General features: G+C 44.2%; 1 protein-coding gene across 4 annotated transcripts in view; it reads left to right on the forward strand.

Annotated features, from left to right (window-relative positions):
* nlgn2a (neuroligin 2a) overlaps positions 1–25,522 on the forward strand; it is a 179,357-nt gene that overhangs the window by 69,140 nt on the left and 84,695 nt on the right. For all 4 annotated transcript variants that reach the window (XM_056747239.1, XM_056747222.1, XM_056747248.1 and 1 more), the window contains exon 2: positions 13,461–14,245. In XM_056747239.1, the coding sequence (XP_056603217.1) occupies positions 13,774–14,245 (472 nt within the window). In that variant the 5' untranslated portion in view covers positions 13,461–13,773. The remainder of the gene's footprint in view (positions 1–13,460; positions 14,246–25,522) is intronic.

Genomic DNA, 25,522 nt, shown 5'->3' on the forward strand with positions numbered 1-25,522 from the left:
ATGGTTTGTGTGTATTAGTGTGTGTGTGTGTGTGTGCTTGTCAATGTCAATTTCAATAGGAGCATTTGTGCATGCTGTCTGAATTCCTGCTATTGATTTTGTTAGTATTTAGACTGTCTTCAACGTTATCAAACTCAACCACTTTAAAAAGGACTATTGTTCGCGAAATGCTGTTTTAGCTTTGCAAACCTCCCGTGTAGCACAGCGAGCAAAATATACTGCCCATCATTTGGTCTTCATAAAAGGCTCTTTGGCTTAATGTGCTACTGGTGCTTTTTCTGCATTCTGCTGCTACCACACAAATAACTTAGTACAATGCACATAAACACAAACTCCAGTCAAATGTTCTCTCTTGCCCAATTCCATCCCCTGCTTGAGCTTTAGGTCTGTCCAGTAATCGTTTTTGGCCACAGTGATTCATTTGTATTGCGGTGGCTGTTATTGCATGGAAATGGAAGCTGAATGTGAGGGAGTATATTGATGTGATAGAGGGATGAAGTGAAAGTGCAGAGCGAGAAACTGCTGGAAAAAAGCATTAGGAATAATATATTGAGAAACCCCACATGGTGACAAGAGGAACACACACACACAGCAAAGGTTTAGAGTTGGGGACGTGCTCATAGCCTGTGCACGGCTTTGATATCGGTTTCATGGAAGGAGAAGAGAGGAATGAGAAGATGAAGGGAATGTGAAAAAGGGAGGGAGGACTTCGCTCTTTGACAGGCCCTCTCTCCTCTGATTATGCTATTGCTGAGTGGAGCACACATGAACATTTCTTGTATGGCACTGATCTCACAGAGTCTTTTTACTGTTGACATGAAATGTGGTCCACTTTTTTGCTTAGTCTAGTTTAGAATACACACTTGTGCTAGAAGATTCCTAGTTTACTGTATCTGTGTGTACGTCGTGAACCTTGAAACTCTGTAGTGGCTGTTGCTAATTCAAGCAGCTAGGGAGCATGACTTTGTTTTTTGCAGGGTACTTATAAAACTGGTGTGCACCCCAACTTTAAGGCGAGATTTAAGATGCTCTTGAAGTTCTGGTTGCAATTTTTTAAAAAGATGTTATAAAAGGGAGTGTGTAAATATAATTTTGGTATTTGCAATTGATTTTGTGAGGAGTATGGCTGGGACCTTGATTCCGCGGTTTTACCACATGATCATTACAGTGCAGACTCTTGCTCCAGGATGGGAGGAATATGTCAGCAGGCACTTCTGGGATATTTTGTCTTAATTTGTCTACAATGGAAGTGAATGGTGACAAGTCAGTTTACAGTCTATGGTCTGGTTAGCTAGCGGAGACTATTGACTGCAACATTGTCCTGAGTCTAAGCATGGCACCAGCAGTACTTGATGCATAAGCCACATCACTTGCATCAATCTTTGTACATTTGTCACACCATCTGACAGACAGCTAGACAGAGGAATAAGGGGAAGATAAAGAAGTGTGGAACTTACTGCAGCATTGCCCTCAGCCTAAACATGAACAGCAGCAACGGCAGTGCTTGATGCATAAGCAACATCATTTGCATCAATTTCTGTTCATTCCATCTGACAGACAGATGGAGAGAGAAATAAGAGGAAGATAAAGAGCGTACAACCTACAAATGACTGACAAACAGAAACACATTGCAAAACAGCAAACCCGCATGTAATGGCACAGTTTTGCATACTGTATGTTCACTTTGACACGTTATACACGAACTTGGTCATTTATCATTGATTAAGCTCTTGGGTTGTGTGAGCTACCCTGAGGCCTAAACAGTGCCATAGTCAGAAAGGGACATGAAAAGAATCTCGGTCTCTCTTTCGTGCAGTCTCTCACACAAAAAAGCATTTATCATTTGACTCTATACAGGGAATGTGGGGATTCTCACTTAAGCTCTATTCGGGTGGGACTGGTTTTCCCTGAGGAGGTCAGTTGAACTTTTATTTCACACACATACTTTGTGATTTTAAATCCCCCTAAAACAAAATGTGATTTTTCACACAGACAAATTCTGGAGTTTATTTCTTTTTCGTAGTTTGGCATTTAAGAAATAGGGATGTCTGTGATGCTGGTGTGTAATTTTTTAAGCAACCCTTCTTTTTTAGTTGTCTGGTGCATATTTATTCTCGATTTGGATCTATTTGCCTGAGAATGAAAACAGTAAGGATTAACAGCCACCCCTGTAAAAGCAGTGTTGGATGGGATCTTCATGTTACCTCTGTGATATCACTTAACATTTTAACAGAAGTAACTTGATATGGCATGCATTCTGACTTCTTAACACATTTGAACGTGCTGGCTTTTCATGCTTAACATGGTCAACTGTTTTGTAACGGGGATCATATTCCATTTATTGGGCAATTCTCCGGGAAAAACAAGGCAAAATAAATATCCCGCCCTCGCGCCAGCCGACGAGCATAGGAAGTCCCACTTATCATGATTGGCTGTGCTGCGTCAAGATTGGCTGCGCTATGTAACTCCAGCTACAGCTTCTTACTCTTGCGCTAGGCAGAGAAGTTTGAGGTGTGTTTGTTTGATCACTGCATTTCAGTGATGGATGTTTTATAAACGGTGGATATAACAATGGATTTGGAGATCGTTTGAAACGGAAAGATGGCACGATCCCAGTGCTAAAAGATTCCTGACATAAAAAGCACGCGTAGAGTCAAACTAAGTCATATGTTTGTTCTTTGTTGGCATCAGCGTGTACGTGCATAATGTAAAAAACACGAAAGGATTACTGCGATGATGTGTTGTTTGCTCGTGCTGTAGTTCCATCCCACTCCATGCCTCCAGCAGTTTGTGTTTTTCCTGAAATAATCGAACAGCTGTATATCTCATTTATAAATTCGATCATACTGAATACTCTTTGAAGATACAACGTAAGCAATACTACTGTTTACTGTGAGTACTCAAGATTAATATGAGATTGGCAGAAACTGTGTGTGTTACCTGATCTTTAAGTGATTCATTGTTTGGAAAGCAAGTCTCCTTTCTTTACCTCATCTCAGTTCTGCTCTAGATTCTCTCTTTACAGAAGACATTGTAATGGGCCAGGCTCTGTGAGCAGCACGTGTTGAATATGCATCATTTACAGGCTCTCTTGCCTTTAAATATTAATCAGGGAAATGAAATCGTGGTGACAGCTTCTATGTTTTTAGGAACTGCTGTTCTGTTGGTTCTGTGAGGAAAATAGCAGAATGACTGGAAATATAATTTCAGTTAAACATATGCACACACAGACGCACTGCAGCAGGCAGTGATTGAGCAGATATGACTGATGGTGAGTAATGCTTTCCGGGCTATGTAATTAGGCTGGCTCTGACCCTTCACAGGGCTACTGTGCCCCGGTCCACATTAAATCCCTGTTAATATTTGCTTTTAACTCTTTGTCTTGTATTGTTTCCAATTTTGTGGTCTGGTGGGCTGTGACAACTCATTCTTTCCATGGTGTGTTTGCCCGTGCATGCATGTGTTTGTGTGTGTGTGTTTGTGTCCCCTGTGCCTAGACAAAGGTTATACTCTTTATCACTCTAAACTGCATGGACAAAAATTAATTTAGGCAACAGACTGTGAGTGATCAGTTGGAATGAAGCCTGAATTTCAAACCTACAAATCTGAGATTGGCCAGCAAGCTGTGTGCTGGTTGTACAAATCAAATGTATATACAAAAATAATTTATATATGTAAATATACAAAGCTTTAAAGTTCTCTCACAAGGCCAATGTATCATAAGTTAGCTTACACACTTTCGACCAGTTAGTTTGCTAGCCTAGCTTGTACACCTCAGTTGCACTTAAACTACATATTCACAACAATCTGTAATGTATTTAAATGATAATCACAATGTTGTAATTTGTTGAATTATTAATATTATTACTAGTTATAATACTGTTGGGATAAATTTTGTTCGGACATTAAAGTTAGTGTTGCCTGTCTTCATTTACTCACCCTCAGGTTGTTCCAAGTCTGTATAAATTGCTTTCTTCCAATGAACACAGAGAAATATTTTGGAAGAATGCCTGTAACCAAACAGTTATTGGACACTATTGACTACCATATTAAGAAAAATTACAATCTTAGTCAAAAGTGCCCCAGAACTGTTTGTTTTCCTAGATTCTTTGAAGGTCTTCTTTTGTGTTCAACAGAAAGACATGTTTCCTAATATGGCAGTTGCACAATTTTAAGGGGGACTCGATTTCTCATGACACTGCTTCATAAGTACTCTTATATCAAACGTATAGTTTTTCTTAGAGGTTGACCGGTATGCGAAACAGAATATTGCTTAAATTAAACATTAATTGAAGACATGTCTCTTCAAATCAGTGCACTGATCGGCCACAACAAGAGATAATCTTTTAAAGCGGCCGTAACACACAGGGTTTCTGCCAATCGCATAATAATCTTGAGTACCTATAGAGTGGTATTGCATACGTCGTATCTTCGAAAATAATTTAGTTTGATCCCATTTATAAAAGTAAGATACAGCTGTACGATTACTCCCGCAATCATACGGCGTGTGCGGGGGGGAGGGTCGGGCTAAACTAAAGCACATTGTCAACAAAACACAGACATCAGTTTCACTCACCGCATTCGGTTTATGTCCGGCATCTTTTAGCGCTGGGATGGCTCCATATACCAGTTTCAAACAATCTCCAAATCCAGCATTACAGAAAAATCAACCAAAATGCATCTTAATAGTAAGTATAAACACAGTCCAACCCAAAGACACATTCAAGCTTTATTTTTAAAAAAAACAAATCGGCACGATTAATCGGCCGGGCGATCAATCTTTTGACCTCTAGTTTTCCTAGCCTGTAACTTTTTCCGAGTAGCTCTTTTGCCACCCCATCCCATTTTTGTTTGCACACCCACTAGAAGCCACACATTGTGGAGGAATAATCTTATTTTCAACGGTTGTAAAGTAAAATGAGTCCTTAAATATATGCAAAAAATCTAATTATACTCCACTATGTATTTATTCAGGAAGGCCATTCAGGATTGTAACCCAGGTCACTGTGATTTCATTTCAAGAATCTTGCCAATTATCATATAGTGAACGTCTTTGATCAGGCCGTCAGCAACTGTGTTCACAGTTGGCTGTTGTTTAAGACACACATACATGCTTTACACTCATTCTACCTGCTGTCATCTCACAGGGTACTGCTGAGCTGTTGCTGCAAAATGTTGAGCGGCTGAATGAGGTTGCTCATCAGAACCACCCACCCACACGCACACACACATCTGTCCTTCTTTTTGACACTCGCTGCAGGTATCTGTTCTCTCAGGCCTGGTGCCAGCATCTCGAATTCACACTTCACACTGTTCCCCCTCAGTGTCTGTGTATGAGAGAGAGGGAGACTTTTTTGCTCTGTGTTTATTTCTTCCATTCATCACTCTCAGCTACACCCGGAGGGCACACAGCAAGGCCACAACTGCCTAGTTTAAGCCTTGTAACGATGCCAATTAAGCAATTAAGGGCCAAACAATCTGAGCTCCTCCCCCCAGTCGCCCCGTCTGTGCCAGCTTTGTGCCCGCTCTGGTCACCCTGCTCTCTTTAGTCTCGCTCTCGACTGGGGGAGCATCAGCGGCTGCTGGACCGAAACAGTCATCTGATTAAACACAGCACACACTGGCTCACGATCAGGGCAGAAACAAGCTCATTAGCCTGACATAATCCTTAATAACTTTAGCTGCTGATTCGAGATCAGTGTGAGATGACACCGAAGATAGATATATTGGAGTGATATCATACAGTAGGGGAGTTGATTGGCATATGTCATGAACTGTCAGAGGGTAAATGCAGTGGTTCGGCTGAGATATGATCCACAGGATCTCTAAAAGGTACAACAGTTATATACGGTGACTGTATCAAAGATGTTCCGCCTTTCAGTAAAAATAGCCAATCATCAATTGCTAAAGACTAATGATTCTCTGTACAGAGTCGTATAAACCTTTTTGCATGCACAGTAGCTGGAGCAACCGGGGAAAGTGTTTTTAGCACAACTTATATAATATATATGTAAAATATAAGGTGGAACCATAGAGTAAGCAAACAGTTTGAGGCCTATTCTTACAAATCTGAATGTGAAGTACTACTGCGATTGCAAAATGAAAATAGGGCATCTCCGTCCAAGAGTTTGCACAGGAATAATCTGTAATTTTGATAAAAACTATATATTTTTAATTTTAAGGTTATATAAATTGTCCAATTGTTTGAATAAGAAAATCAAATTAGGGAAATTATAACTATTACAATGTCCTTCAAATTACATGTCATGCAGTGTGTAATGTTGCTGTTTGTAAGCAGTCGGCCAAGTTGTAAAGCCGAATGTGAACGAACAACAAAGTTATTGATTTGGGAAAAAGGAGTCGACTCTGAATCACGTGAACGAGTCGACTCGTCTGTCATTCTAATTTCAATTCCAGGACCAATTTGCGTTAATCCGTGTAATGCCATCTGCGACCCTGCACGCAGTAGACCAATTACAGCAGACTAGACCATCTGACCAATCAGATCAGAGTAGGCTGACAGAAAGGAGGGGACAGATGACAGATGAATCGACAAACAAAAAATTTGAGAGTCAGTCAAGAAGTAAGGTAATAATAACTGCTTATTATTAGAAAATGAAAGTGTTTTTACACTGTTGCAGTTTACTGCAAGGTGGAGGTCCACCTAAGGAAGGTCATGGGTTGCCAAGGTGGGAACCAATCATGAGGATACACCAGACAGAACCGCCCTTTTGCTGACCTCCAAAACAGACAAAAAGCTACGCAGAGCTCCTGAAGCTCTGCGTGCGGTTCAAGTAGAGGTGCAATGACCTAACTGGACACAACACAGATGGGGTTGGGTCTTCCTCCCCGGTGAGAAGGATGAGAAGAGGCGCCAATTATAGGCGTATAGCTGCCTAGTGGCCGGGGCCCTAGCCTGAGGGATGGTCTCAATCGCCGCAGGGAGTAGGCCACTCAGGATCTCATCGTCCCGTCCAGAAGCCAGACATGGAGATTCCACAGGTCATAACGTGCCCTTCCCCTGAGAAAGCAGGTCCTTTGTCAGGGGAATCGGCCAGGGGGAGTTGTCGTCAAGAGTATTAGCTCCGAGAACTAAGTCCGGTGGGCCAGTACGGCTCAACTAGTAGCACTTGATGCTCCTCTTCCCTGACCTTGCACAGGACCTGTGCAATGAGGCTCAATGGGGGAAGGTGTACTAGAGCATCCGTGCCGAGGGGGGCCTATGACAGGGATTACCATAGCGGGCAATGGGTAGTGTCCAGGGAGGCTAACAGTTCTACCTTACCCTGCCCGAACTGCACTCAAATGAGATGGACTGTGCGGAGGTGGGGTCGCGACTCTCCGCGAGGCGTTGACTGATGAGTCAGCTGTCTGGTTCAGGTTGCCTGGGATAAGTGTGGATCGCAGGGAGCGGATCACCTGCTGACTCCACAGGAGGAGGCGTCAGGCAAGTCGTGTTAACTGCCGTGAGTGAATGCCAGCCTGGTGGTTGATATATGCTACGGCAGTTGTGGTGTCCGACCGGATCAGCACGTTCTCTTCTTGCACGAGAGGTTGTAGCCTCTTCAGTTCAAGTAGCACAGCTAACAACTAGGCAGTTGATATGCCAGGGCAGGCCGGGGCCCATCCATCGCCCGACACTGCTTGCCCGTTGCACCCCAACCCTGCAGGGAGATGTCCATCATCACCACGATGCGCCTCGTAACCTGCCCAAGAGGGACCCATGTTGGTAGAAAGTGCACTGCAGCCCAATGCTCAGGGCTGCCCTAGAAAGCATGGCTGACATCGTAATGTCTGACTCTTCCTGGGCTCGACCCCCCCAAGAGGAATCGTCGGGATCGGATGCCAGCAGGTCGCCCTCCGATGCTGAGATAGACATCTCATCAGGATCAAGATGGAGTGGGACCGTATTCTGGGGAACAATCAGATGAGCTTGACGGGGTGCAAGCGGTCTGCGAGCGCTTTGCTTGGCAGATTTACACTCCCAACAACCCCCATATCACCCCAGCTGCTCGCAGTAGCGGACGGCAGGGTCTTAGCCACTTCTATAGGGTCTTAGCCACATAGGCAGGACCAGATCTCTGATGAACAAAGCAACCCACACCAAACCATCAAGATAAGAGTATTTTACAACTAAATGGAATGTAGGGAGCTGAACCCTCTTCACTCACTTTGGGGACATACATACAATCCTAAATACATTTATATGGAAATATATTCATTTATGACCTTTACATGAATTGATGTTCTTGTTGTTATGTTTGTTTTAAACATTAATCCAATTATCCAATATGTAGATCATCATTTGTGTCTATGAGCTACATTTGTGATTTTCTCAATGTTAATGTAAGTTGTGTTTTGGTAACTCTTTTATATTAGTTTTATTAAACTCTTAGAGGTTTATTTAGTGAACAACCAATCAGCTTTTACATGCAAAACACCATGTTGGAAATCAAAGACATTTAACTTTCCCTCCAAAGTTGCCATCTCCTGATTGGGTCAGTCTCGTCTGTAGGATGTGACATACTTACAGTTTAAAAGAAGCCCACCAAAAGAGTCTTTTAGTCGTGTTTTTCCAGGGTTTTTCAGTTCGCGGGGGTTCTTGCGTTTTGCATCTCTAAAGGATGGACTAGAAGAAGACTTCACCTTTGACCCTAAGTTTGTGCCAGGCTGCGGCCTCGTCTTTCCAGATACAGATACTCTGCATAAAACTGGTTCTCTCATCACTTCCAGCAAAGATCAACTGAAGCCTCAACAAACTGCATCAGGACACTGGGTCACCATATCTGGCTAATCGGTCACTTTCATTTTCAACATATCATCCAACCATACGACATACGAAGGCCGTTTGTCCCTTCCTCAAATACGACAAATGAGTGTTTACTAAATTAGCGCCATATCCGGCTGCACTCAAAACTATCACCTACCGTCATTATTAAATTTACATTTTGGGGGTTTATTTTGCAATAATAGCATGTGTTGTGGTTTGATTTTCATTTAAAATGTCGTGATAACTGTATTTACATTACAGACACACACATTTTCAGGAATTTTGAGCAAGTAACGTAACATTTTTTTATTAAATTTAAAAAAACACATGATACAAATACAAAACAATTAAAATGTTTAAAAAGTACAAATATTCCAAGTGTACACAGTAGATTTATATGAGGAACAGAAGCGAAAGTGATCACGATCAGCTGTCCCCGGTTTCGGCTGTGTTTCCTGATTTTCAAATCTGGCGTCAAGTAACATTAGCCTTAATAGAGAAATAACATTGGCTTTCGTCTGTCTCGTGACAGACAGCGTCATTGCGTCAGCGTTGAGTCTGAAATGCTACTGGCTCTCGTTACAGATTACGTCATTCTAATGTTCTGGTTGGTTTACAGATGTGTTGATGTCCGTTTTTGCATATCCATGTATCTGCGTATACTAATGAAGCTGGTTTGTACTTTCAAGCTATTTTAAAGTAGGAAAATATATTTTTCTTTCTCATGGATTGTACGGCTGCATGCGCATTACAGCATTGCATAAAAACAGCAATGTCTCGCTTCACTGCTGCTTTTTAGAAACAGTTGCACTACTGTGACGCTACTGAGAAATGTAGTTTAGTTATTAGTGTTGCTACTTTTAGTTTTTTCCCCTCAAACATTGACCAGAAGCTAGTCGTGACAGAGCACAACATTTTTCTCTCTCAAATAAATGTTTTTTTTCTTTGATCTTTTTCATGTTGCTGTGTTTCACTCAAGCCTTTTCTTCTCGTGATCATCTCCCATGTATGATTGTGTAAAGACGGAATGCTCGCTCTGTGCTGTGCAGTCTGTACTGTCTCTAAGGTTTAATTAAGGAGCAGAGAGACAATCTTGTCAGTAGTCCCAAGACCCTCTCTCTGTACCCCAGAGACACCTCCTCGATTTTACACTCCACAGAACACAGAGGGAGAGAGAGACGGGGCTGATAAAAGCTGGTTTTTAGTTTTTATTATTTATTGCATAAAGAACATAAAATAACGTAAATGTTATTGCCATAGAACATTTTCTCCTCGTGCATATTATAGAAGGGTATGGATGGGTGAAGGAAGACCCTGTGGCCTTGCATTAACATAGTTGCTAAATTAAGAGGGTGTCTTAACAACTAGTCTCACTGACTAGCAATTAGTTAGGACTAATAAGTTTTTCCTTTATAATTTTACTTCGACCAATCTACATTTTTAAGTGACTGATTTAAAGAAGATATAAAAAATTGGTTTGCAACTTGTAATACTAGTCAAAGCAGTTTATGCAACTGGCCCCAGGGCTGCGAAGACTTATAGTGTGATAATAAGACGGAAGGACAGTCTGTCTGTTTAACTCACTTCCGTTTTCTGTCTTACTTGTTAAATAGCACATTAAATATTCTCAAGCATTTCACAGACACCTGCCTGAATGACCCCTCGACAGAGGCTATGGGCTTAGTATATTTTATAACACAGTGTATATACGCTAAGAATTCTTTAAGTCCATTAGACAGCAGAATTAATTTTTCCCTGTTAGGCTATAGCTGCAGAACAGTTCTAAGAAAGGTAATAGACGGTTATAGATAATATTTCCATTTGTCGATTACAAACCATTCCTCACCAAAGTTGTCTTACCGTGCTAAATCCTGCTAGTTGAATGAGTGTAGTGACGTTGTTACTAAGTATTGGTCTGTTGGCTGGCTACCGGTTTCTCTCTTGCTGATCAAGCATGCTGTTTGGGGAAACACAGATCAGGTAAAGGGAGTCCTAAAAATAGAAATGTCTGATGCCGACTATTTGTACCAGCTGGCCTGATGGTGGAAAAGTGGCTCAAGTCTATTAGGTTTGAAACCATCTGTTCTCAAATTATATTATCAAAGTTAACTTTTAGTGTGTACACTAAAATGTTTTTTTTTTTATGGAGACAGAGGAAAACTGACGACAAGTTACGGTACAGTACACACTTTTATCCATCAAATTATTTTTTGAACGACAATGTCAACCCACAACCCTAATTAGTTCATGTAAAACCAGGGGTGAGCCCTTCAAAATGCAGAATCTTCCTGGTGCAATATGAAATACATTGACACAGGAATTTTCAAATTGAGTTGCTTTAAAGAACGACCACGCTCGAAAATATATAATTTATAGTTCACATATTACCTATCAAATGTTTCTCTTTCTTTCACAAATTGGACTCAATTGCATGCTAAAAGAGAAATACAGAATCGTTCTAACCATACCATGAGTAAGCGAGCATTCATGGTGTGCACAATGCATACACCTGCAGATGCCACTGTGAACACTGAGGGATTTTTTATAGCATTTAACCATTTATACGTGATAGAACTGTTCAGGCCCCTGAGCTGAATACTCATGGAGTCCTCACACCTTTCCTATCCTTTCTCACTCGCTCTCTCTCTTTCTTTTCAATTATATACCCAAATTTCAAATAGCTTTATTGGCACAACAATAGGACAGACGCACACACATTAACACAACGCTGTGCTAGAAGCACTAATGGCCACATTAAACAAGACTATTATAGGATAGTGATAAAGTAATATTACCTTAAGAGTCCATTCACCATGATGATTTTTGCCGCATTTACACTGATTATAATAATGATGAGAAAGCATTGTTTTGCGTATTAGATAGGCTGCCTTCCACATTTATGCTACATCCTTTTTCTGCCTTGCTGGGCGTGCACCTGTTTGTGTTTTATAAGTGCCATTACACAGCGGGGTCCAAAAGTCACAGACTACTAGAAAACAGTCTTATTTGGTAATGTAACATTATTTTTCTTTACACATTATTATAGCGGCATATCAATATGTGCAAAAAACTTTCTTGAAAAAAAGCATATGGATTCTAGAATGTATCTTGCTTTAATAATAGTGTGCACTTTGGTTGGCATGGATTTCACAATTAAAACTAAGGTTTCAAGTATATAATTAAAAATCCCAGATTGACAGAGTGGGCTCAGATCTGCGGACCTCATTATATGGTTTCTACCATCTCAGATTTGCTATGCTCTTCTTAGTGTTAGCCTCGGAGTAAACAGCTTATGCACAATCTTTTGCCCACTAACTTGTCCTGACTAGAAATCTAAAGTCACATTAAATCCAGTCGCATCGTATAAATCTCTCTCCTCTGTTTTTGCAAGCCATTAAAATGCTAACATACCTTGGTTATACACTCTTGACTAACTGCTAGCTCTATTTAAAATGAACATCAAAGTTTTAAAACATCAATCAGTTCGCCCAGCAATTAAAGGCTTTTAAAAACAAAAGATGTCTTCACGGGCGAAATCTGTGGTTCTTAATTAGACTTCATATCCTCACAGATGATATCCTTCAGGTTGTGATAAAACATTTTTAGTTTGTTAGTCATAACTGAGTGGTAGAAGCTCTTTGTGTGGGTGTTTTGAGATGTTTTCCTTTAAATTGCTGGCCCCATCTCCTATCTCGTCTCATTGTGTTTATAATCCGCATAATGTCTTGTACATGTCATCTGAGCTGTCATTGCCTGAAGTATGCCTGTTCTTCACAGGCTTTACACTTAAAGCTCTATGGGAGAGTCACTGAATATTTTAGCAGACAGACGAAACATCACTGAAGATATTTTTACACTTAAAACCTTTAAATAGTTTTTTTTTTTCGAATGCATAGCTCTTTTCATCAAGACCTGAGATGGTAACTAGGAGGTTGTAGATTCAATCCCAAACAATCCCTCTTGTGCCTTTTGAGCATCATTTAGAGTTCATAATGTCTTATAAAATCCAATTCAGTTTCTTAGTGAGGACTGAATTTGAATTAAAATGAAAGGGATGTGAAATTTCATATGACATATGATTCATTTTCTGTAAACGATTTAAGCATCTGCTAAATGTATTAACTATTAACACAAAACACTACATGGGATATTTCCAAAAACATTACATGATAATAATAAAAGTTTGTTTTTTATAGTCGTTTTTTATTTTCATTTAATGAACCACTTCCCATAATTATTTCATATTCATGCCAGTATTTATTTCTATTATGATGTATTCTAAAGTCAATATGGTGGATATTTTGGGATGTTGTTATGCATCAATTTGATTCAATTGCTGTGTTTATTGGTTTGACAATATCAGACTTAATTTGGAGAAATCTAATCAAATTTTACATACAGTGGATAAACAGACATAGGCCTACTTAGTCAAAATTAATTATTGTTTTGATGGAGAAGTTTTGTTTCAGTGTTGGATTTCTGCAAAATGAAAATAAAGTAGCTTTCTGTCATTTAGATTCAGTTCTACCTCATGAATTTAAAAGGGGCTAATTCATAAATCCTGCCTTTGTGCAAGACCTTAAACCTGGTTCAACCTATTCTTAAACCTATTTGATTTTTGTCCTATAGGTGATATGTAGAGTTCAAGTTATCCAAGTTAACATTTGACCCTCTCTTTTTTTTCTAACAGGCTCAACGATCATCTGCGTGGCAATTTTGACTGACCTGATGAGGACAACTGAGGGAGATGGAACGTAACAGACTATTCAACTTCACTATTTGCCTCATTTCAAAGATAACCCACTTGTGCTGAGCACGACTATAGCCGCTCGTCCACCCCAACCTTTTCACAGCCCCCATTCCTGTCCTCCCATCTTGTTCCCTCCTCTGAATCAAACAGTTTCACTTGTTTGTCCTCTATGTTTTAATTTACTTTACCCTTCACCTGTGACGAAACACAAAGGAGGTTAACCGGTGAAGTAAATAAGGAAAGAGAAAGAGACATGTATCTCACCTATTCTTGTAAACGTGACTGGGGCCATGCCCGCAATTCAGAAATTACCCACACGCTCTTCATTTTCTGGTTGACACTTTGGATCACAGTGGCCTCATGCCAACGCATCGATCCTGGTACGAAGTATCCCACTGTGACAACGAACTACGGCAAGTTGCGTGGGATCAAAAAAGAGCTCAACAACGAGATTCTGGGTCCAGTAGAGCAGTACCTGGGTGTCCCATACGCCACAGCGCCGATCGGAGACCGCCGCTTCCAGCCACCTGAAGCTCCTGGGTCCTGGCAGGAAGTGCGTAACGCCACGCAGTTCTCCCCTGTGTGTCCGCAGAACTTGCATGGTGTTTTGCCTGAGATTATGCTGCCCGTTTGGTTTACCGACAGTTTGGACGTAGCCGCCACCTACATCCAGAATCAGAGTGAAGACTGTCTGTACCTCAACATCTATGTTCCCACAGAAGACGGTAAGTGTCTCACACAACACAGCAAAGTATCATGGGAAAAATGGAACCATGTGGAACCATAATCTCAGATTAGTATCAGATCCTGTAGAAAACATGATTCTCTTGCTAGGAGTCACAATACAATTCCTGTTTTGCCTTGTAAATTGTAAAGATCAACATTAATACTACAAAGGACAGAATAATAAAAGTAGGCAAATTGCTAATATTAATGGCTTTGAACTACAGTGCAGCATTACCAGACCTTGACTAAGTGCATGTCTTTGCCTATACACAGTTATGATCAGCCCAATGCACTAAAGATCAGTATGTCAGAAATAGTTTAGCCTATGCTTTGCCTTTAGACATTGTCCTGATGGAAAGAGCAAAGTGTTGTGTGAAATGACTTGTGCCGCAGTAAAAGATATACATTTACAAAATATTGCAGTAAATTGACCAAGAGTAAAGAATTCAAATAAGTGAGTGACTTTTGAGACTGAGGTTAAACCCCTCAGTGTTTCCTTTTTCCTTCTTCTTTCTTTCTTTCTTGTACTTTTTTCTTTTTTCTTTTGAGAAAGAGCAAAGTGGACAGAGAGTCTCTGAGGATGGAAAGAGCTGATTCGCGAGAAGGTGTTTTTCTCTCGCAATTAAGGTTCCAGCCATAGAGTTGCCAGGAGAAACAAATTATTAGACATCAGCAGTAATTTGCCATCTCTGAGCCTTTTTCTGCTCCATTCCTCTCAGTTCTTACCTGTTTTTCCACAGCCAGTTGTTTTGTGTTTACAATGGTAATGACCCTATTCAAGCAATTTTTTGTTTGACAAACAAGTTTTGTGTTTGTAATTTGCAACCGGTTTGCAGGCCTGTTCATAGCATTTCAGTATCAAATTTGAAATATTTTCTTTACACACTTCAGCCAAACCGATCTTCAGCACTGAGTATCAATATTCCACAATAAAGGCTTGTTTAGCAACCAACCAAGGTAAATGTAACTGTCTATTAATGTACCCATAAAAAAGGGGGTCCCACACTAAACTTGAAGATGGCCATGTTTATTGTACATCAGCATCGACATGTTTTCTTTGTACACAGAAGTCAAACAGAACTTCTGCATAGGGCCATGAGTGTGTGTGGGAGTACGTGTTCACAGTGAAATGCCAGTGTTACTGTATTTTTATTTCATTTTGACACCACCAGCAATGTGATGAGTTTGCTTTCTTTTTCCTCTCTTTTCCTTTCTTCTCTTTCTTTTTTCGGACACTCGCACACATGCTTACATTACATAATTTCTCTGTGCCATGTTTCTTTTCCAAAGCCCTCTGCAAATCTGCCTATTCCCAAATGTGCTTGTTCCCATTTTCCCAAATTCTCTTTAATCCACTCAGTCGTTATTTGTAATAAAATATGTTACCCATCTTTCTGCACCAAATGGTGGATTAAAACCCAAATCCAAAGTAAGATGCTCCTTAAAACAGAGAACTGTTTAGAGCTAAGTAAATAGCTTGTTTCAGTGTTACATATAGTGGGTGCACTGCAGTATAGATTTAAATGATTTATATATTGAAGAAGAATTTGGATGCAGAACAAGAGATCAAAGTCACCACATCAGTTATTGTATGTAGGGACCTACATCCTTCCGCACTGCCTCAGGCGATTTACAAATTTTTCTCCTACTGTTTCGTCCTCAGACCTTATATTGGTTATGTATATAACTGGTTAAGCATCTAATGCACCCTTCGATTCAGTTTTCCTCTGACACATTCTCTGATTTCACAAGATATGCGTCAAAACGTTTTAATGGGGTGAAAACGTTTCGGATTAAATTTAATGCTGAAAGTGACAATCCAATTCTATCCGTTTTAGACACTTGTAAATGGTCTCAATAACAGTGTCTCCTTTTCATAACTAATTGTTTTCATACACGTTTAGTGACAATTAAATTATACCATGCAGTGACTTCCAAAGATTTTTGTTAAATGTCCAAAACATAATATACCACTGTAAACTAGAGCCGTACTATTTCAAGTTGGACGTTTGTCGCCATGCTCAATACAAGTAGTCCATTTATCAGCTTCAGCACAGGATCACAAATCTGTGGCTTGTTGCCAAATGTTGTGTAAAAATTCCACAAAAATATGTTTGCTTTAAAATAGCGGTAACACCTTACATTAAGGTTCCCTTTATAAAGCATTTGTAAATGTGTTCAGTAATGAATAATAAGACATTTACAAATGCATTAAAAAGCCCTTATAACTGCATAAAACATAAAGGGACTCTAACGAAATTCCTGCAAATAGTGAAGCATTTTAAACTCACATGTTATAAATGCTTAATAAATGTATTTATTTGCAAAATAGGCTGTCAAACTGGAGACTGTAGGGTGTTTTAGTTGTGAATGAATACTTCACAGGCATCCAATTTTCTTTGAAGTGCACTTTCATGGGCTGTCAATACTTCTAAATGTATGATTCACATTACTGATGTAGCCTTGTGAGCATGCATTCTGTTTCTACAATAAATATTAAATAAATGTTTTCTGGTTTTGATTAACTATTGGAAGTAATTGAATCATTAATAAAACATTGTAAACAAACAAGTTTACAACAACCTCTGAGCATTTAGTATTAAAAAGTTATCGAAAGTTTGATGAATTTATCTTGGTAAGCAAGAAAAAATCTGCTTTGGGAAAGTATCATGATCTGAAGGCATTCTGGAGCGCACCGTAAGACATTCGGAATCGGATCAGGTAAGCAATGTGGTTTGAAAAATGACATAAGATGTGAAATATACAATAATAAGAAAAACCAACATAACACCCCTACAGGCTCCCATCTGACAGCCTATTTTGCAAGCAACATCAAGATAATAACGAATCTGCTATCGAGTCAAATAAATAATGATTAAATACATTTATCAAGCATTTTTAACATGTGAGTTAAAATGGCTCACTATTTGGCAGGTATTTCGTTAGAATCTCCCTTGTTATTCATGCAGTTATAACTGCTTTGTAATGCATTTGTAAATGACTTTTTACTCATTAGTGAACACATTTATAAATGCTTTATGAAGGGAACCTTAAGTGTTTCCAAAGTAGCTTAAACAAGTATAACAGCCCTGTGTCATAGGCTGCTATGTGACAGTTTAATAACAGTGAAAAAGTTCCAGACGCATTGTGTTTTGGGATTTCTGGAGAAAACAATTTTTTCAGTTAACATAAAGTTTATGACACAGAACGCTGATTGTTTGTTTGTAAGATGTAATAAAAACGCTTATTCAGCCATTTTGTCTGTGACTGTAACCTATTTGAAGGCCCCTGGATATGTTCAAAAAACCCATATGATGACTACAATTTCGAGGACCGTGACGTCGCCCGGTATGGCGCAGCCGGGGCCCCACCCTGGAGCCAGGCCCGGGGTTGGGGCTCGTATGCGAGCGCCTGGTGGTCGGACCTTCCCTTATGGGGTCCGGCCGGGCTCAGCCCGAAGGAGCGACGTGGGGCCACCCTCCCGTGGATTCACCACCTACAGGAGGGACCGTAAGGGGCCGGTGCAAAGTGGATTGGGTGGTAGTCGAAGGCGGGGGCCTCGACAACCCGATCCCTGGACGCGGAATCTAGCTCTAGGGACATGGAACGTCACCTCTCTGACGGGGAAGGAGCCGGAGCTTGTGCGTGAGGTTCAGAGATTCCGACTAGAGATAGTCGGGATCACCTCTACGCACAGCTTGGGCTCTGGAACCACACTCCTCGAGGGAGGATGGACTCTTTACCACTCTGGAGTTGCCAAGGGTGAGAGGCGGCGGGCTGGTGTGGGTTTGCTTATAGCCCCCCAGCTCAGCCGCCATGTGTTGGAGTTTACCCCGGTGAACGAGAGGGTCGCTTCCCTGCGCCTCCGGGTCGGGGATAGGTCTCTCACTGTCGTTTGCGCCTATGGGCCAAATGGCAGTGTAGAGTACCCGGCCTTCTTGGAGTCTCTGGGAGGGGTGCTGGAAAGCGCCCCGACTGGGGACTCCGTCGTTCTGCTGGGTGACTTCAATGCCCACGTGGGCAGCGACAGTGACACCTGGAGGGGCGTGATTGGGAACGGCCCCCCTGATCTGAACCCGAGTGGTGTTCTGTTATTGGACTTCTGTGCTAGTTACAGTTTGGCCATAACGAACACCATGTTCAAGCATAAGGGTGTCCATCAGTGCACATGGCACCAGGACACCCTTGGCTGGAGGTCAATGATCGACTTTGTTGTTGTTTCATCTGACCTACGGCCGTATGTCTTTGACACTCGGGTGAAGAGAGGGGCGGAGCTGTCAACCGATCACCACCTGGTGGTGAGTTGGATCCGATGGCGGGGGAGGAAGCTGGACAGACTCGGCAGACCCAAACGTACTGTGAGGGTCTGTTGGGAACGTTTGGCCGAATCGCCTGTCAGAGAGATCTTCAACTCCCACCTCCGGCAGAGCTTCGACCAGATCCCGAGGGAGTCTGGAGATATTGAGTCCGAGTGGACCATGTTCTCCACCTCCATTGTCAACGCAGCCACTCGCAGCTGTGGCCGTAAGGTCTCCGGTGCCTGTCGAGGCGGCAATCCCCGAACCCGGTGGTGGACACCGGAAGTAAGGGATGCCGTCAAGCTGAAGAAGGAGTTCTATCGGGCCTGGCTGGCTTGTGGGACTCCCGAGGCAGCTGACAGGTACCGACAGGCCAAGCGGACTGCAGCCCGGGTGGTTGGGGAGGCAAAAACTCGGGCCAGGGAGGAGTTCGGCGAGGCCATGGAGAAAGACTATCGGTCGGCCTCGAAGAGATTCTGGCAAACCGTCCGACGCCTCAGGAGGGGGAAGCAATGCCCCACCAACGCTGTTTACAGTGGAGGGGGGCAGCTGTTGACCTCGACCGCTGATATCATTGGGCGGTGGAAGGAATACTTCGAGGATCTCCTCAATCCCGCCGCCACGTCTTCCATTGAGGAAGCAGAGGCCGAGGGCTCAGAGGCGGACTCGCCCATCACCCGGGATGAAGTCACCGAGGTAGTCAAGAAACTCCTCGGTGGCAGGGCACCGGGGGTGGATGAGATCCGTCCTGAGTACCTCAAGTCTCTGGATGTTGTGGGGTTGTTTTGGCTGACACGCCTCTGCAGCATCGCGTGGCGGTCGGGGACAGTGCCCTTGGACTGGCAGACCGGGGTGGTGGTCCCTCTTTTTAAGAAGGGGGACCGGAGGGTGTGCTCCAACTACCGGGGATCACACTTCTCAGCCTCCCCGGGAAAGTCTATGCCAGGGTACTGGAGAGGAGAATCCGGCCGATAGTAGAACCTCGGATTCAGGAGGAACAGTGTGGTTTCCGTCCCGGTCGTGGAACACTGGACCAGCTCTATACCCTCTTCAGGGTGCTGGAGGGTTCATGGGAGTTTGCCCAGCCAATCCACATGTGTTTTGTGGATTTGGAGAAGGCATTCGACTGTGTCCCTCGCGACATCTTGTGGAGGGTGCTCCGGGAGTATGGGATTCGGGACCCTTTGCTAAGGGCCATCCGGTCCCTGTACGACCGGAGCAGGAGCTTGGTTCGCATTGCCGGCAGTAAGTCAGACTTGTTCCCGGTGCATGTTGGACTCCGGCAGGGCTGCCCTTTGTCGCCGGTTCTGTTCATAATTTTTATGGACAGAATTTCTAGGCGCAGCCAGGGGCCGGAGGGCGTCGGGTTTGGGGACCACACGATTGCATCTCTGCTCTTTGCGGATGATGACATCGTGCTGGCCCCATCAGACCAGGACCTTCAGCATGCACTGGGACGGTTTGCAGCCGAGTGTGAAGCGGCTGGGATGAGAATCAGCACCTCCAAATCTGAGGCCATGGTTCTCAGCCGGAAAAGGGTGGCTTGCTCACTTCAGGTAGGTGGAGAGTTCCTGCCTCAAGTGGAGGAGTTCAAGTATCTGGGGGTCTTGTTCACGAGTGAGGGAAGGATGGAGCAGGAGATTGACAGACGGATCGGTGCAGCTTCTGCAGTAATGCAGTCGCTGTACCGGTCTGTCGTGGTGAAGAATTTGCTGAGCCGCAAGGCGAAGCTCTCGATTTACCGGTCAATCTACGTTCCTACTCTCACCTATGGTCATGAGCTGTAGTTCATGACCGAAAGGACAAGATCCCGGATACAGGCGGCCGAAATGAGCTTTCTCCGCAGGGTGGCCGGGCGATCCCTTAGAGATAGGGTGAGAAGCTCTGTCACTCGGGAGGAGCTCAGAGTAGATCCGCTGCTCCTCCACATCGAGAAGGGCCAGCTGAGGTGGCTCGGGCATCTTTTCCGGATGCCCCCCGGTACGCTGGAGGGACTATGTGTCCCGGCTGGCCTGGGAACGCCTCGGTGTCCCCCCGGAAGAGCTGGAGGAAGTGTCTAGGGAGAGGGAAGTCTGGGCATCCCTGCTTAGACTGCTGCCCCCGCGACCCGGCCCCGGATAAGCGGTAGAAAATGGATGGATGGATGGATGGATATGTTTGTTTGCAAATTTTTTCATGGTTTAGTCAATATGCTTCTCTATGCCAGTTTTTGCAGCATTGCTGTATCTTATATATTTATGCTTTATATATAATATATATATAACATCAAGATATATATATATATATATATATATTTCAATGTTTGTAGACTGATCCAGAATCATTTGAAAAAGATCATGATTGCAGAATTGTTTTTTTTCATTAATTGTATCTCTAATATTTATGTCCTGATGTTTATCGAAACACTAGAAGAATATCAATATAGAAATGTTTCAGATGTTTCTGTCAAATCTGAAGAAGAAACACAGAGTAAGCCTTAGTTGTATTTTGCTTAGTTGTGCACTTTCACTTGATTTTTTTTTTTTCGTATACAATGTTATTAACATAACTGTGTTTGTACAATTTCTAACTGCTTATCAAATTTTTATCATGTGGCTTCACACAATCTTTTCACCTATATGCACATCTTACATACAATTACGCTTACAAAACACAAACCCTAAGTAATTGAAGGGATAGTTCATCCAAAAAAGAAAATTCTGTAAGCAATAAGAAAGTCTGCAAAATTCATTTGAAGTACATATTCAAGATGTGAAAGTGACCCAGAATAAAGTTAACAAAATAAAGATACAGCCCTTTGTTACCCTACTGTGCTTGCTGTAACAACATAACGTCTGGATTCACTGGACGTTTTGCTGCCGGCGCATAATCCAAGTGGATGCTGCACATTGGTGGAGGTTGAGGAGATTCCACCTTCCATGTAAAGCGCTTTGAGTGTCCAGAATAGAGCTATATAAATGTAATGAATTATTATTATCATTATAGGCAATGGGTGAAACTGTTATTCATTTTCAGTCGGTCTCTCTGCGTTGTGTTGAGAGACAGAATAGGGTTTGATCTTGAGAACCTATCACCACCTCGTCAAGCTCCTTAATTGTTACTATAGAATTGATAAAATCCGAAGTATTTTAAAAAACTTACCCTCGCAAAAAATGGGACGGGATATACAGGGCTCCAGAATTTAGTAGTAATTTTTGTAGAACCTTCGTGATGTTTTACAATCTCCGTGTGGCACCAGTGTCAGCCCGTGTTTTACATGATACTAGCAGGTGAGACCGGCGACTGGGTGGGCCTCCGGTGAGTCAGTGCGCTATTGAGCCTCTCTACTTCCCCCACAAACTGACATCGCATCCATCACTAAGCGTTGGCAATATTGGTAACGGACCATGCATAGTAGTCTATTATACCAAGTCCGGTAATAGTAGAGTCACCCCTATTCAGGTCGAGCCCTATATTTGGACTGTGTCCCCATGCGTAGTTACTCCTCTGCAGGGTCTTCTCGTATGTTGACTTCCTCACTCTCTGTTCCCCTGTTGTTGACCCTGTGGCCACCCTCCCAGTGGGTCAACCCACCTGGGTCATGTGCTCGCTACTCGGGCTTGCGCATCATATCCCATGTAGTTCTCTTGACACGATTTTTCTACAACACTTCAAATGCTATTAGATTGTTCACGAGTTCACCTGAGCCGATAATGAAGATAGCAGGGTAGTAAAAGTATGCGTGTTTGGCATGCTGTCTGGGGAGCAGGTTCCGAGCTCGCCGATTCCATCAGATCCCGGAACGCTCCCGCTCCCCAGTAGGGGCGACTGCGCCGAGCTCGGAAACGGCCGAACCCAGAACTCACCCCCCGGAGTTCTGCTATCGACAACAGCTCAAGTAGAGGGGCCGGGAGGAGGTGGGATGTGTAATCCTTGAGAGATGGCTTCGGGTAAGAATCTTTCTCTACTTATGTGCTGGTTCGCTTGAGCTGATAGGGTAGAGTCTATGATTGCTGATTGCGAAGCAGCCGGTCTTAATTATATGCTCTGGCTTCTCCCGAACTTTGTTAATCTATAGTCATCCATTAACATCATTTCACGAGTTCACCTGAGGAGATAATGAAGATAGCAGGGTTAGTAAAAGTATGCGTGTTTGGCGTGCTGTCCGGGGAGCAGGTTCAGAGCTCGCCGATTCCATCCGATCCCGGAACGCTCCCGCCCCCCAATAGGGGCGAGTGCGCCGAGCTCGGAAACGGCCGAACCCAGAACTCACCCCCCAAAAGTGCAAGGATATGAGTTGGACAGCAGCCAGGTAGTGCAAACTCCCCAAAACAACTACTGAGAGGAAGGCTTCCTGGATGGTGGCTTGCGGTCGCCATGGGCTGGGGGGTCGTGCAGGTCCTGATGTAGTAGATGTTGTCATGGCCTCTGGATGTAGATTTTTGAGGGAGTTCTTCTGTGATCGTGAATTAGGATCATGTTCCTGGGAGCAGCAGAGCTGGATGGTTGGCTAGCTTAGGCAGGATGACTTTGCCTGTCTGCTGTGGCAGAGCATTAGTTGGAAGCACGGGCTTCTGCTGGGTGGTTGCTGTGGCGATGCTGGCTTTGAGGATGAAAGGCGTTTTGCCGAGGCAGAGTGTGGGTATGAAGCAGTGGTCCCCTGCGGGGCATTGCTTTTGCAATGTTAGCTTCAAGATGCGTGACATCTGCTGCGGCAGAGTAAAGATTGGGAGCCCTGGGGTGGTCACTGCGGTGACTCTGGCTTCTAGCATGGGTGGGGGTTTGGAACACGTTCTGCTGCGGCAGAGAGAGAAGTATACATCAATGTGCCCCTGTGGGGGTGTTCGCTGACGCGATGCTGTCTGCGTGCTGCTTGACGTTAACTGCTGTAGAACCATTGTTGGAAAGCTGGGAGTGATCACTGCGGTGACACTGGCTTTAAGCTTGGGTGGGGGAGTGGAACACGTTCTGCTGCGGCAGAGACAAGTTTTGAAGCCATGGTCCCCTTCTAGTATTGGGGGGGCGGGGGGGTACACGTACTGCTGCGGCAGAGAGAAGTATGAAGCTCGGGCCCCTGGTGGAGCGGTCGCTGCAGCGATACTGGCTTCGGGCATGGTAGGGGAGGGGAGAAGCACAATACTTCGGGGGAAGGGGTAAGGGAAGCATGCGAGGGATTCTATCAGAGGAAAGACATTCTGCGGCGGCAGAGTGAGGGATGAAGCACGGGCCCCTGCGGGGGCGGTCGCACAATACGATACTGACTTCGGGGGAAGGGGACAAGGGGAAGGAAACATGCAGGGAGGGGTCAGCTGGGGGTAGGAAAGACGTTCTGCAGCGGCAGAGTGAGGAATGAAGCACAGGCCCCTGCGGGGGCTGTCGTGTGGTGCGACGCTGGCTTCTGGGGAAGAGGAAGGGGTAAGGTAAGCATGCAAGGGGATTTTGGGAAAGGGAAGACGTTCTGCTGCGGCAGAGTGAGGGAGGAAGCACAATCCTTCTCGGAAGAGGTAAGGGACTCAAACAGGGATTTATCTAGGGCAGGTGTGTCCAAAGTCAGTCCTGGAGGGCCTGTGTCCTGCAAAGGCTTCAACCCTAATCAAACACACCTGAACAGCTAATCAAGGTCTCACAAAGTTGGCTAGAAACTTCCAAACAGGTGTGTTGAGGCAAGTTGGAGCTAAACTCTGCAGGACTGTGGCCCTCCAGGACCGACATGGGACACCCCTGATCTAGAGGGAGGAAAGAACATTCTGCTGCGGCAGAGTGCGGGATGAAGCTGTCTGCTTCTGGGGAATGGGATGGGGGAAGGGGAGCATGCGAGGGAATGATTTACTGGGGGGGGAAGGGTAAGCTCTGCTGCGGCAGAACATGCAGGAGCAAGTGGCATGGAGTGAAGGTGCCTCTGGTGAGGGGAGGCGCAATGATGATGCTTCATCTGGGAAGAGCTGTTTGGTGGGTGGGTGGAGGCTGATGTTGAACGAGGTGGGTGAGGAGAGTCCGGTGTGCTTTTCTGATGAGGGCACGGTCGGTCCTGATATAACGTTTGAATGCTTCAGAAGACCAACGGCCGAGCGCTTGGATCTGAGATTGCATGAGGGCCTTTTTAGGCGGCAGTGGTTGCCGCGCAAATGCGGAATGAATGGGTGGAGAATGGATCCGCTGGGATGCCTAGTTGTAACAGCACCGATTTTAGATGTTTTAGATGAACCTGTGACGGGGTAAGAGAATACGACAGACAAAACTGATAAGGCATAGCAACCCCGGTGGGGAATTTATTATAAAACATAAAATAATGTCCAAAACTGTGATGTCCGGGGTGCTCGTTGTGTGCTGTCGTCCGATCCGTGCTCGTGCAGTCTGGTGTCCTGTGTTTCCCTCGCTGGCCTCTCGCACACTCTCTCGTGGGGGATTTAGAAAGGACCCAGCGTTAGGCGTCTTATGAATCGGGACCCAGAGTGCTGGGAGCACGCTGCTTTTATGCCCGGCAGCTAATCGTCATCAGGTGATCTCAATCAGCACTAGCTGCCGGGCCGTTTCCCAGGTGACGCTGATCCCAGAACGGCACCTCGTCACATTCCCCCCCCCAAGCGTCAACCTGGTCTCCGGGCAGCTCCTGCAGGCGCCTCGGGAAGATAATCAGGGTGGGAGGGAAAATGCCGCCTGACAGTCCGACCCATACTGACTGGAAGACGGACTGTACGACGGGCTGGAAGACGGACGTGGTCGCTGGCTGATCCACGAAGGGGACCTCCACCTAGGCAGCGCTCTCGGACGGCTGGGCAGCGTCCTCCGTCGGCTGGGCAGCATCCTCCGGCGGCTGAGACGAACTCTCTGGCAGCTGGGCCACGCTCTCTGGCGTCTGGTCCGCGCACTCGGGTGGCTATACAGCACTCTCCGGCAGCTGGGCAGCTCGGTCGGTCGGCTAGGCAGCGGTCTCTGGTAGCTGGGCAGCTCTGTCGGGCAGCTAGGCAGCGCTCTCTGGCAGCTGGGCAGCGCTCGCGG

This window comes from Triplophysa dalaica, chromosome 1 (genome assembly GCF_015846415.1).
Source record: "Triplophysa dalaica isolate WHDGS20190420 chromosome 1, ASM1584641v1, whole genome shotgun sequence".
Classification (NCBI taxonomy): domain Eukaryota; kingdom Metazoa; phylum Chordata; class Actinopteri; order Cypriniformes; family Nemacheilidae; genus Triplophysa; species Triplophysa dalaica.